This window comes from Malurus melanocephalus, unplaced genomic scaffold (assembly GCF_030028575.1).
Source record: "Malurus melanocephalus ecotype Western Australia unplaced genomic scaffold, MMel_1.1 scaffold_52, whole genome shotgun sequence".
In the NCBI taxonomy this organism is placed as follows: domain Eukaryota; kingdom Metazoa; phylum Chordata; class Aves; order Passeriformes; family Maluridae; genus Malurus; species Malurus melanocephalus.
Genome location: NW_026623284.1, coordinates 1,066,815 through 1,081,243, shown reverse-complemented (window position 1 = coordinate 1,081,243; position 14,429 = coordinate 1,066,815). Strand labels below are relative to the sequence as shown.

Here is a 14,429-nt window from a genome sequence, read left to right as displayed (position 1 = left end):
CAAAGAGAAAATTAGGGAAGGAAAGGAAGAACAGCATGACTCTGTGCTTGGTGTGCTGAAGACCTGAATAGAAAGTCAAAGGAGGACAGCACATGCAGCCCACGATGAGGAAAGATTCCCCTCTTGATGCTTTCCTGACACATTTCCCTACATCATTCTGTAGCTGCAGAGAACAACTTCACATCTACAAAGTTTACACTCACTTTGCTGCAGCGGTTCTTACACCTTTAGCCCCACATGTAAAAGGAGAACAGCAAATACAATGTGCTTTATTTCATAAGCTAAACTAATTTTTTCTTTTCCCAAAAGAATGGATGACTTCATTCATCACCCTCTGAACTCTTTATTTAAAGGTGCATTTTGCTGAAGCTGGCAACATGGAATGCCCTCAAAGACAGAAGAAAGCTCACATTCTCAGAGACAGCCCAGAAGATTTTATCACACTCACAGTAAAGTATTCTGCCCAAATCCAGTCTGTGTGTCCTTTAGGTTCCACCCCTGACTTTGAACTAAGAGATGCTGAGATTTTGTGCCATTTCTGGGTTTTCACTYAGTGCCATGCAATACTAATAAATTACAATACATCATTCATTCTGTGGGAATCCAAAGCGCTTTGCAAGCTGCATATCCAGTCCAGAACACCTTCATGGGTGGACTTCAGTGAGGAGACTTTCCTTGCCTGCTCTGGCTTTCTGGATTAGCTCTGGGAAGACCTTAAGGGTCTGTAGTCATTTCCCCTATACTTTCTGTCCAGCATAGAGAGAAGGGGAAAGCCAGCATTTCCAATGGGCAAAGTACTCGCATTTCCCCGGGATGGGAGAGGCTTGACAACTTGCTTAAACTTTGGAGGATCCAACACAGTATAAATGAACCCTGCATTTTACCTCTCCCTCTACTGTCCATAAAGTGGGAATCAACTAGTATTTTTTTTTTTTTTGTTTTCCCCCTTTATTTAGAAAACAAGCTGTCCAAACAAGGGACTGCCTCTTACTACGGTGCACACGGCAATGCCAGCATGGTTTACTCCAGCTCCTTTGCCCAGCTCCACACACGGGTACCAGCGTAGCCATGACAACACCGGGGTGAGAGGGGGCGGCTCCATCCCCGCAGGAGTGAGCAAAAACTCCGGCAGGAGCAGCRGTGTTGGGCTGGCACGACCCAGCCAGGATAATTCCAGTTTCAATCACAGCTTTGCTCGCTGTTGAGACACACTCCARACATCCCTACAGTAGGAAGCAAACAAGACCCCAAGCTCTGTGGGCACTTCCAAGTGTTACTGAGATGATATTTTCTTTGCACAGCTTTGGCTGCTGTGTAGAGACAGGGTGAACGCTTTGACACAGGGTGAGCACCCAGTGGAGTGAGATGAAGGAACCCCTGTGTCCAACTGAAAAAAAAATCAATTTAAGTTTTAAGAAAACAGGACTGCTATGCAACTTCTGAGAAAAGAGAATTGGCAACGTCCAAGGGATAGTATATCTCACACTTCCAGGCCCACCCACACCAAGCCCTGGTCACTCGTTAAAGTCTGTCTCAAGAGATTTGCTTCAAAAAACATCACAGTTCTGCTTGAAAGAAGGTGTTGGAAGACACCAATGACCATCTCTGGAAGAAATACGGACAAAATACTAGCCCATCTGGAAAATCTTGTGAACAATGAGACAAACAGAAGAACACAACAAAGGGATTAGTCACTCACTAGAAATAACCACCACTGAAAAGAAATTTTTGCAGTAGGTCCAGTTTGGAAATAATCTTCATATGGAAAGGGAAGGGAAGAAATGACACATACACAGGGTCTTTTTCTAATGATTGCACATGCAGTACTAGAATTTTGAGGAAGRTACTTCCCCAAGTAAACCTCAGTCTTTCTTTCAAGGACTATGACTTTATTACTACTTTTTCCCAAGAAATTGTTCCTAGTTTGGATTCAGTGCAGGGTAGAAAACCTTACAAATGAACCATACCAAATTCTGACTCCTTTAATCTTCTGCAAGAAGATTTCTTCTAGAAGTCTTCTGATTTCAGCCATCAAATTATTCTACTGATTATTCTATTTATGAATCCATTTAAGCACCACAACTACAATGGACCTATCTGAACATGCTGTGGAGAAAGGACAAGCATGGACAAAGGACATACCCTCAGGGAAACCCAACTGAAAACTTAAGCTCATTATTCACATACACCAGAAGTCATTTCTGCCCTATGCAATGGCTTTGAAACCCAGCAGGCATGGGTGAGCTGAAACAGGCAAATCTGTGTTTGACTGGGCTGACAGTTTGTGCATCAAAATGCATCAAGAAGTGTTTGATCCTGCTTGGGAAGTGTGGGAAACATTTCCAATTTAGCAGGACACCCCGGACACGGTGACAGATGGGCAGAGTACGAGCCTGGYGAGGGAGAGGCCATTTTATAACTGGCTGTTGCTCCATGTGGTAGACAGTCCAAACCCATTTGTCACAAAAAAATAAAGCTCACACTGGAATTACCAAACCAAGGCTCAGGGAGAGCCCTGCCTGCAGCTCAGCCTGGCATGGACACCCACCCTGCTGAGGAGCATCACTGAAAACCTCCCATGAAATTAATGAGCACCTGAGAAGGAAACAAAACTAAGCAAAACATAACCTAACCTTTTTTTCCCCCCTCAAGACAAATTAAACCCACAAGCAGAATATTTTGATTCAGAATTACATTTTTTTTCATGACTAACAAAAATTAGGCTCTGCCAGTAATATAGCCCTAAAAAATATTGGTTGTTTTTTTATCATCAGGAACATTCATTTCTAACTGTATGYATAGAACAGCTGTATTCTGCAACAATATTGCATTTAATTCTCCTAGTTTCTTCTTGATGAATGTCAGCTAGAAGTCATTTAATGTCTATTAGGAAGTGTTTCCTACATCAGCACAAAAAGGGTAACTTTATCAAAATATACATCAGCTCTAAAAGCAAAGGCACTGGCATCTACACTGAGAAGCAGAAACAAACTGCCCTGGTGACAATGCCCTCCCAGATGCAGATGTGACAGAGTTCAACTCACAGGGCATCATTATTTTTACACACATAAAACACGCTCTCATATAGGGCAATGCATATGGGAAACATATATAATCATATAACATGCGCCAACAAACATGGCAACAAGCTCTTACAGATTTTTAACTGGCATGTATTTAAAATTTAAGATGATTAAATATTTCTTGTCTTCAAATCAGCTTGTCACTGGCCCTACTTGGGTGGCCAAACAGGCTGAAATGACAGGAGGATTTTCTCCTCCTGATGGAAACCTGATGGCTCTCGGCTGCCTTAAGCTAACTGGTTACAGGTGATTTCCATCAACTCTGTGCTCTGCCTTGAAAGATTTGCAACAATATTGCATTTAATTCTCCYAGTTTCTTCTGATGAATGTCAGACATCCTTGTACAGATTGATGGGGTGGATTTGAGGGATGTGTGCTTTTTTTTTGTTTGTTTATTTCACAGCAGAGCATTAAAAAAAAAAAATATTCCACTCCCAATAATAAAAATGTTCTAAAATTGAAGTACAACCAAGTCTTCTTTTGCTGTGTTTCCCACTGCCTCCATCTGAATTGAGGGCTGGCCCCTTGTCAGCAGGATCCGTTTCATCCTGCTGCCCATCATTCCCTCTTCCCTCAGATAATCCTGCCCCCCAGGCTCCCAATTGCAGCAACTCCAGTTTCCTTACACCTCCCGGGGCTGCTCAAAGTCAGCGCTGCCTCTGCTCTCCAGCCTCTCCTGGACCCACGACAGGGGACAGAAGAGCTGAGGGTGAAATTTCTTCCCCAAAGGCTGACACCCTTCTCTCTCCCGTGGCCCACAACACAGTGAACAAMAAGCAGAACACACAGGATGCTGGCAAAATACCCTGCATCTTATACTGGATTAAATTTTGGTTGCCATTCACCATCACCCCACTAACAGAGGATCTCAAAACCCTTCAGGCTCTGATCCCAGRATGGAGCCGCCTTATCCGTTTTGGATATTCATTATCTCTCAGATCCATTAATTGCAGTGCAAATTGCATGTGTTCAGCATTAATTCTGGTAATGAAAAGGGAAAAAATGCAAGAAGAACACATGAAGCCTGTAATATACCTCTTTACCCTGACAAACCTCATCAAATATCAAATTAAAATCATTAAGCAAAACGGGAGTTCCTGAAAACCTGTGATTTGGGGTTGCAGGGACTAGCCATAGCAATTAGTTGCTCAGCAGTTCAGGCGGCTCTGAGATGAGCAGTAGGAGAAACCAGGCATTGCAGGATGCAGAGACCAGATGGTTTTAGGCTGAAAATAAATGAACACCCCCCAAATGATAATCTCTTTCCAAAACATTAACGAAAAGTTATGCAAGGGAAAAAAAAAAAACAAAAAACCAACCCCAAACCCAAGCTACATTCTTTAACTAGATAAAAGAACATTTTGTTCAGCCTTGGAGTATCTATTGTAATTAAATGCTCTAAAAACAGGACAACAGCCCCGTTCCAGTCATGCATACGAAAGAGACAAAACACGATGAAAAAACCAAAATACCCAAGAACCATGCATTTCTTACACAGCCTCTCGGCAGACTCCTGCAGTGCACTCGGGCATCCACTTAAATGAATGCAAAACCTATTTTCCCCTGCTCAGATAAATAAATTCAATAATAAAAATAATCAAATCCAGAGAAATCCAGAGACAATTGAGCCCCGGCTCTGACTTACAGCTCTGAAAAATCCTGCAGTCTGGCTGGAAACGTCCATCGAAGAACTGCATTGAGAGCTTTTCCCTAAAGGCAAGCGCATTTAAACATCTCGGGCTCTGCTACTGGAGCCGATGCTGCAACAGATGGGGCCCAGGGCTGGGTGTGTTCGTGCCTCCCATCGCGGCACGGCGAGGGGATGGCAGGAGCGGTGGGTACCGCAGGAGCAGGCAGAGCAGGCGGGTTCTCCCGGCTGCGGGCTCCCTGCCAAAAGCGCTCTCGGCAGCATCGCCAGGTTCGATTCCCCGGCTCTCCTGCGGGAGCTGCCGCGATCCCTCGGGCGGGGGCCGGCGGCGCTCGGACAGCGCGGGCACGGAATTAAGCACCGGTTTGGAGTGCATTAGGGAGATGGTCAGGGTGCACAGGGGAAGTCGAGGGTTCAAATAACCGCAGGCGGTTTTAATGCGATCTGAAGCAGGGGAAAAAAAAAAATCTCATTTTCAATAGCTGAAGTTTCAGATAACTGAGGCTGCGTCTGCATCGGTATCGAATACCTGGGGGAAGGCAGCACAGAGCAGCAAATGCATTTTCAAGGCTGGAGTCTCTGMTGCTCCATAACAGCCCTATTCCCCACTTAACCACAGCTCTGCTTCGTAGCTGCACAAAAGTCRCATTATTTCTCTGGGCTTAAGTTTTCCCATATGCAGCATGATCAGGGGATGACTTGGCTGACTTTTTAATTTATTGTAAAGACCTCACTGGGAAAATAAAGTGCTTGAGCACAAAGTATAACCATCAAAAGTATCACCATAAAAAAAAAAGAAAATAGATCTTTTGAAAGGGTACCACATGAGCAAATGCCTAGCAGAGCAATGCAAACTCTCCCAGTAGGAGCTGAGGGACAGTGGGGATCTGAGTTTTCTTCTTCATCAAGATAAATCCCTCTTTTATAACCACATTCAGCTTTGATTACTCCACCAACCAGTATCACAGTGTCCTTTCTGGCAATGAAATCATTCCCCAGACCGTGGGGACATATCCTTGGCCAGGATGCTATCRAAGGCTGGCTCAGATGAGGACACCTCTGGTTGAACAAAGAAAAAGAAAGCAAAAAGGCAGAAAGGTCATCCCTGCAGCTTCCAATTCTTGAATACAGGCATCAAAATACCATGTAATGAACTGACACCTCTGGAAAAACAGGTAGCCAGATCCTGAGCCACAGAGCATTGCCAATCCTTTCCTGGTCATCTCAAAATACCATTGTGATGATCTATTGAAATACTCTCTGAGATGGAGGGTTTGCTTTCATTAATGACCCCTGGTCACTAAATCATTCAATCAGTGAAGTGGACTTGGCTTACACATCACTCTCAGTCTATTTATTCCATTTATTAGAGGATGCTGCACCCTTTTGCAAGTGGGTGCAGCCAACACCGCCCTTAATTCTGTCTACAGCGAATAATCACTGRGGCTGGGCAGTACCTTTTCTTCAGCAGCAAGAGAGATGAGGTCCAGATGACACCCCTCATGTGCCAGGCAGACCGAGGAAACCCCCTGCTCTCACTTCCTTCGGTGTGCTAAGTGCCTCTGATAACACAAGCCCCTTGGGAGCAAAAAAGCTGAAAATGGTACATAGTGTTCACTCACAAATGGCAGCTATTACTCGAATCATTTCAAGACAAGATCACTGGCAGCCCTTTTTAACACAGAAATGAACAAATATTTAGTGTTTAGAAGGTTTTTTCCCCAGCTAAATGAATATTTTATGCATGCAGAATGTACAAATAGTTTAGGAAAACAAACAAGCTTCCTCTTAAATTCTGTTTAAGGGGTACCAGTCAACCAGCTGGAGCCGACAAAACACATTTTTCCTCTCATCCTTGAGCTGACCTAGAGAGGGCAAAAGGGAAGATTGTATTCATACTGGAATAAAAAGTGTTCTCCTGCAAAGCACAGTTCAGGTCAAATTCTTCTCTGTATAGTTAACTTCTAAGGATTATTCTGATTAGCGATCAGATCAAATTAAAACTCCAGCCTTAACAGCCAGAAAAATGTTCCATATCCTAAATCATCCCTTTCAAATCACTCACAGGGCTCAGTCTGATGTACCCAATTTCAAGAATCATCCAGATCTCTTAGAGTGTTTTTTTTTAAAAAAAAAAATCTTAAAAGTGTTTCTGGTCTCAAAGTCTGATTGGCACAAACTCTACCTCAAAAACATGCCTTTTCCTCCCCCATCTTTGGATAAGGAGTATGAAACAGATTGCACAACTACATTTCAGATGAGCAGAACAGTTAATGGTTTAGATACCATTTCATAAATATTTGCTGAACTAGTTTTTGGATTCTATCCAGTTTCTGACAACCATTAAAAACATTGAATAATTTGTCATTTTCTTTTCACCCTTATGAGATGATAAATAGGCAGGGAGGTTTCATTGCTATAATTTCTTACCATTATTTAATGACTACTCACATTTATGTTGATGTGTCCTGCYAAAGGAAGCCCAAGTCACTTTTGAATCTACAGGCTTGAGGTGTCCAAATCACATTTGTGTAAATATTTATATATTCTTTATTAAATATTCCCATATTGAATACTTGGCCTCATATGTGGCTGTGTAAGCAACTGAAGAKCTGAGAGAAACCAACTAATTTCTGAATAAATATCTGAATAAATACCTTGTTTCAGATTGGCATTTCAAGTGCTTGTGCTCTATCAGAGATACTGAGGTTCATGATCAAAAGCAGCAGTGAGTTAGTGCACATCACCTAGCAAAGATGCTKCTAGGTGGGAAATATGGGAAATCATGCTAATAAAGTTATTTAATGATGTTTTATCAACAAGTTCTTGGAGTCTCGGTGAACACGGATCCTAAATTCCAGCCATTTTCTTGCTTCCTTATATATCAAGGACTATTCAGGAGATTCCAGAAAATGCTTTATATAATCAACTTTCCATGACAATAGATTTTTCAGATGTTTTCAGTTTTTTCCCCCCCAATTCTTAAGTCCTTGAATTTCAAGCTCAGCAGTCATTGTTCATTTTATAAATATGTGTCTTTTAAAAAAAGTTCCCTTTAGAGCACTTCTAGAYCACTCACATATTTGGATTGACTGTAGGATTCTCACACTTTATCAGGCAGTAACACTGGAGGGAAAATAAATCACCAAAACCTGCTTGTGCCTTGGACAGTGAATCACACAGTCACTTATGCCCAAAGACCAAACTCTGAGGAAAGCAGATTTATGACTGTCACATTTTTACCACCATAAAGCTACAGAATTGCTTGCCCAACTGAAACAGACATTGTTGCAATGGTTTATTTTTCCATTTGAAGAGTTTAATGATTCTGGTTTTCAAAAATTCAGAGCCAGGCCCCTCAATCAGCTTCAGATTTGACTGCACRTAATTCCTGCACAATTTCCTCAAACTGTTCCAAAACACCAACTCTATTTCATCTTTTTGGTCCGAGTACAAGCCTGAAATATCATAAATTTCTAACTGGCAGTACAGCAACCTTCCACAATTTCCCAGAGGATGCTGAAAATGTCTGGCTATTGGTTGTTRTTATTTATATTCCAAAATTTTCCATAAAGATCTGGTGGTTCTGTAAGTACTACATAAATTAGAATAGTTCATGGGGCCTGCTTCCATTATAGTTTCCTTTTTCTTATGAGGCAAACAGTTCCTTGAAATCAATGAAGCTTCTGTCTGTGAAGATATCACTTCAGAACACAGCAGATACAGCAATTATTGAAGTACATGGTGAACCAGTGCTCTACATGGCAGGGCAGGGCTTTTGTCCAGTGTTTGATTAAGAAAGATTTTTTTCATATTGTTACAACCACCATAGCCATCATATTCATGGTTACCCTATCCCCACTCCTACTGGGCACAGCGAGCAGCAACCAAAAGCMACATGCAATACAGTGTGCAGCCTGCAGCCAAGAACCCAAAGCACTCAGGGACTGCTCAGATGAGAGAAACAACACCTTGAAGGGCAGGAAAAGCCACAGCAGCAGCCAGGAGACCAGCAGAGCCCAAGGAGAAGATGAAACAGGGAGAAAAAAAATCCTGAACTGCACCATGAACTACAGCAGCTCTTAGCAGAACACCCATAGTAGTCTCTCAAGAGTTGATGTCTGGCAAAGGGCAGCTGTGATCTGCAGGAGTTGGAAAAGTGAGTATAAGGAAAGAAAAATTAAGCCCCAAGAATAAGAGGAAGGGATGAACTGTGGAGTTCAGCCCCTCAAATCAGGCAAAACTGCAAAGTAAGGTGATGGAGACGGTAAAAAAATGGAAAGAGAGAAGAGCAGGGAAAAAAATTCCATGACAAACAAAATCCACGGTTTACTCTTTTTCTAATCTCAAACAGCCACAGATTTTTTTCCTTGCCATTTTTCAGCACGATGTACCAAGCAATGAACCAAATAGCTGGGATTCCTGACGCACCGGTGACAAGCCAGAAGGAGAACATCGATGTGAGAAACACCAAACCCCAGTGAGCAATCCCCCATCGCTCCCGGGGGAGGGAGCACCCTGCCAGCCTCTGCAATGAAGATGGATCACACTGCACCAGGGATGCCTCAGCCAGCTCAGGTATCAGAAACAAGACAGCTGCATTCTCAAATCTGTATGTCTAGTTCTTCAGCAGGACTCACACAGAGGGGCTTTTCCCTCTCGGTTGGCAAGTATACCCGAATGCAAACGCCACTGAAATGCTGAGGTGYTCCTACAAAGGCATTACGGGAGGCTGCACAACAGCAGCCTTGAGCCCTGCTCCACATGGACTCCACCACCCTTCCCACCTGGTGACCCTCTCTGGAGCTTGCAGATGGAGGGATGGAGCCTCCTTCCTGTGTCATGGTGGGGAGGGAAAGGGTGGAGACACTTCTGGAGAGGCACCAGTGAAGAGCTGTGCTGTGTCTGGGGTCAGTGGAGGTCTCTGGATGCCTCCATATGAAGTCTGAGATAGGACATGATGTTCAATAACTCAGGGAGTGAATGATGAACACTTCAAACCATAATCCTCTGTGGTGTGGGTGAAACCCCTCAGAAATATCCTGGTCCTGCAGAATGAATAAACCAGAGGGTAAATTCATGTCRAGAACTTGGTGCTGACTCACTGACCCCTCATTCAGCTTCACCCAGGGCAGTCAGAAGGGCTATGACACCAGTACCAGTGATGGCCTAAGACATTTTGAATCAGTAGCAATTGGTGATCTAGGACAATCTGATTTATAAACCATCAGCCAGCTCAGAGCCCCTACTGCTTTCATTCTCTACAAAGGCACTGAATTTTAAGTTTTGAAAGACACAGGATGGGTCTCGYCTTGTTTCTAGTGGATCCCTTAAGAGCTTGGATGAGAAACACCATTTGTGGGCCATAAATAGTCCCACAAGACAACAGAAGAATGATACTGCAGCATTTAGAGAAGGGAAAAACCCACAGGAAAGTAGGATCTAGTGGGTTAWGGGTAAGAAGTCCAACCATGGCCTCCAGCATTAAATCCTTTTATATCTGTGTGCAAAGGCTATTGGGATCTATGAAAATGTGAATTCTGCAATATGACTTTCAGCTTTGCAGGTCCCAGAGTGGGATCTCTAAGGACCAGCACTTCCATGAGGACACAGCAATGATGACATGGATGAATGGAGATGCYTCAGCTCTGCTGCTGCCTCCTCGATCTCTGTCTTTGGGCTGCTCTCTGCTCCCTCCCTTGGCAACACTCACTGCTCTGGGGCTGTGGCAGCGACAGCAATTGGGGAGTCAGTGCCAAAAAAGCCAGGKAATAAGGTGGAAAAATGAGGCAGAGAGGAGAAAAAGGTGATGGACATTAACTCCACATAAACCCAGCCACAACTGAGCAGTCTGTAACATTTTAGGACTGGCTTAGAAGTTCTGGCTGAGCACACATAATGCTACAGCACATCTGCAGCTCTCTGGAGAGCACTAATTATTTACCCAAAAGAAAACATCCCGCTACAATAACATCACAGAACACCAATCCAGGAATCAAGATGCTCTTGCACGCTCACAGCATGTTTTATTTTCTTTGAACCTCATGACTTGGGTTCCTCTGCTGAGGACTGTTGTGCTGGATGTTGAGGTATTTCATTGAAGTTGTCCCCATGCCTGCAGGGCCCAGGTGAATTACCCACGTCCTCACATCTTTGCACAGCCTGGCTAGGGACGGTATGTTCTTCATGTCGGGGATTCTGGGCTTTCTAAGGCACCCTGTGCACGTAGCAACTTTGCTGTATGTAGGTTTTACCTTTTGTAGGTGTGCAATAAATAGTAACCATTAACTCTGAATTGGAGCAAGAGCCCACCTAGAAAAGGATAAAGTGGCTGCCTACATACAGGAATGAACAGTTAAAATGTCATCAAAGGTTTAGAAGTTGAAGTACAAAGACCTCTGCTGGTATCAACTGACTGCTGAAAGGAAAAAAAAACGGATGTAACAGCACCTTGCAGTATTTAAAGTAGGTCAGCATTGCCAGAAAAGAAATACTTTAAAATACATAGTGATGCAGAAACCTGGCATGGAGTTACAAATTCACCAGAAAGAATTTGTCTGCTAAACTAAAAAAGAGTAAATAAGTTTTTCCACTCAATTTAATTTAGAGACATGCAGCAGTTGGGGCTGAATGTAATGGGTAGGAGCCACATCAACATTTGCAGACTGGCATGAATGTCCTAGGAACAGTTACATCCACAGCATTATGCTGGTTCCTATCGGAATGAGCAGACTTTTAGTCTGTAACTAGAGATGATCACAGGGATTTCTGGAATACAGATGGACCGTTTCCCTGAGAGCTGTTTCATCTGCTCCCACAGCACCGCTGGTTGCTCAGCACTCGGGGAAGGTGCTCCACACAGGCTGCTGTCAGAGCAGACATGTCACACAGAGCTGCTGTCAGAGCAGACATGTCACACAGAGCTGGTGGCTGGGGCACCATCACCCCTCTGCTGATGCTGCAGCTCAGGGACCCTCCCATCAGAGCCACATCCCCTCCCCAAAAGGGTGCAGGGTGCTCGGAGGCAAAGCCCCAACGTTTCACTGTGGCACCCACAAGCACAGTGGAAGCCCTGTGCTAATGAGCTCTGAAATAGATGCCATCTATGATAAAAGTTCAGTGTTTATTTAACTGCCAGAGGCAATTCTGGATATAGGATGCTGACAGYGAGAGTGCAGTTATTTTAAGATCAAATATTTGATTACCAACACAGGGACTTATTTACAAAAAAAAATACAAAACACCAACCAACCAAAAAAAATTCCAAGAGCATACACACGTTTACATTTTACTTCCTAATTTGGTCATGTAAATAACACTTTAAAATAATCTACCCACACCGGAAAGAGAAGTGTGCCCTCAAAGTCTCTCACCACAAACAAGAGCACTTTAAATACATGCTGGAAACAAAATTTACCTGAAGAAAAGTGAATGCAATTTGGTTTTAAAGAAGCCAACAAATAAAGAACTAATAATAAACAAAATCTAAAAAAATCAAATACAAGTACAAATGATCATGTCAGAAGAAACAGCTATGTCCATTTCTTCAGTATTCTGGTTTTAATTTGTTTTTTTGTTTGTTTGTGTTTTTTAAAGATATTGTACACAATGCAATCACTAAGGCATGTATGTAAAACAGGTTTTTTCACTTAAGAGGTTCGTGAAATAATTTAAAAGGGGAAGTCTTTTAAAGGCTGTAAACATTACACCTTACAAAAAAAAGGTGTAAACTGTCACTCAATTAATTTCACTCATACCCTGATCCTGATTAATAGGAGTAATAATGTGTGTGAATACATGTACACCTATCTGAATAAATACACACACACACATAAATATATAAATACAGACACATACATAAAAACTACTGTTGTAGGTGAATATTTTTAGTTCTTCCCACCTTCCATGGCTTCCCTGTTACATCTATATTTTAAATGATGAAGGACGACTTTGTGGTTGACGTTGGCAGCATATCCATATTTTATTCCCAGTAGATAAGTTCCAGCAAGCCCTGAAGGCTGCTGGGTCTTTTCTCTTAATCAAATCTTGGCTAGGTTTGTTTACGAAAAGGTAATTTTTTTTTTTAACATACTTTCAGCATTTTGTAGAAATGGAGGAAAAACTTTGTATATTTGATAAAATATTGACCTAAATCCACAAATAAAAGAGCAGCAACAACTACAACCTACACCCTAGGCATCACTTGTTTGTTTCCTCACACTGACATCATCTTCCACAGACACCTGGGCTTTCAAACCGGCCCCAAAATGTCCCAGACTCCACTGGGGTCAGCACCACAAGGCCCAAACCTGTTTTGGAAAGATTCTACGAATTATACTGCAAAAATACTGAAGAATACAATCAGAATATTAATTTATATCAGTTTAAAAGATCAACCAATTAGATMCAACTTTCTCCAAGTCATAGAATAGTCCAAGTTGGAAAGAACCTCAAAAGATGATCCAGACCAGCCTATCATCGAAGGGGAGCCTGGATGAGATTATCCAGCAACYTGTCAAGCTACATCTTGAAAACCTCTGGGAAAGACCAATTCCATACCTCAAAATACCACATTTATAATATGCTAGTTTTAATCACTGTGTTACAGTGCTGTGTTGGGTAATGAAAGTCCAAAAGCTTTTGAGCTGACAGAAATCCCCCTGCGAGTGCCCAACCACCTCCCTCCAGCTGTCAGCACCAGAGCAGCTTCTGAACAGGAACACATCCCATAAACAGCAGGATCATCTGTTTCGAAGGTTGGAGACTGAAATCTTGTTTCTTGGCAACATTCAGTAATTCAAAGCACATTCTCATATGTTTCATAAAATGTCTCTTTCTTTCTTTACTAGTACTTTTGAGCCTATGCGCATTTTCCAGTGGGAACAGGTGTGGATGTGGGTCTCAGTCCCAATCTCTGAGCTGATTGCCCACATGGTCCTGGGCAAAACTGTGCTTTGCTATTGCCTGTCTAATGAGACCTAATAGACCCAATAAAAGATCTAGTAATACTTCCACTGATTTATCAGCAAGAATCACTTCCACATCAGGCACTGCAGCCACATTTGCAAAATGCAGGAGTATTGCTTCTGAACAAGCAGCTACAACCACAACTCTTCTTTATTTGTATTGTCATGAAAAGGAAAAATCATTAATGGCTGTTGTAAAAACTTTTCTGTTTTCATTTCTCCCCTCCTGGCAGATCTTTGTTCCTCCTTTAGACTGCACTCTATTCAGAGGTACCACCTTTTAACAGAACATCATAGAGTTACAAGTATTGTTTAGTGAGATTATGATATAAAGATAATAAAATGGCATTAAGCAAGGAAGCAYCAAGAAACCTGAGAGATCATTTGGCCACAACACCAGCAGTAAGTATGACAAACATCAGCTTTGAATCTTGACCAACAAACAGCCAGAGGTTAGGGACTTTGCAAACAACTCCAGGAAGGCTTTCAACCTTGTCCTTGTTGTTGGATACCTCTGTAGTGCTCCTGCCAAAGATAATTTTCCCTACAGTCCAGTAATATAATCTGAAAAGAGAGTTTTATTTACTTTAGGATATGATAATTACTATTTTTATGTGTTACTAGCAGCAATTTCTTAAGAATGCATAAGTTGTCAACTATTTTGGAAGAAAAAAGGGAGGAATCACAGCTCCCAAATACTCCTGGGTTTACCCCCTCCTAGAACTTGAAATG

General features: G+C 42.4%; 1 protein-coding gene across 2 annotated transcripts in view; it reads right to left on the bottom strand.

Annotated features, from left to right (window-relative positions):
• The window catches only part of PRKAG2 (protein kinase AMP-activated non-catalytic subunit gamma 2), a 209,617-nt gene that overhangs the window by 152,294 nt on the left and 42,894 nt on the right, over window positions 1-14,429 (bottom strand). The window contains exon 1 of one of the 2 annotated variants that reach the window (XM_057365399.1): window positions 4,729-4,824. The exons of the other annotated variant lie outside the window; for it this stretch is intronic. Coding sequence (XP_057221382.1) covers window positions 4,729-4,809 — 81 coding nt within the window. The 5' untranslated portion in view covers window positions 4,810-4,824. Of the gene's footprint in view, window positions 1-4,728; window positions 4,825-14,429 lie in introns of those variants that run through there. 2 annotated transcript variants of the gene reach the window in all.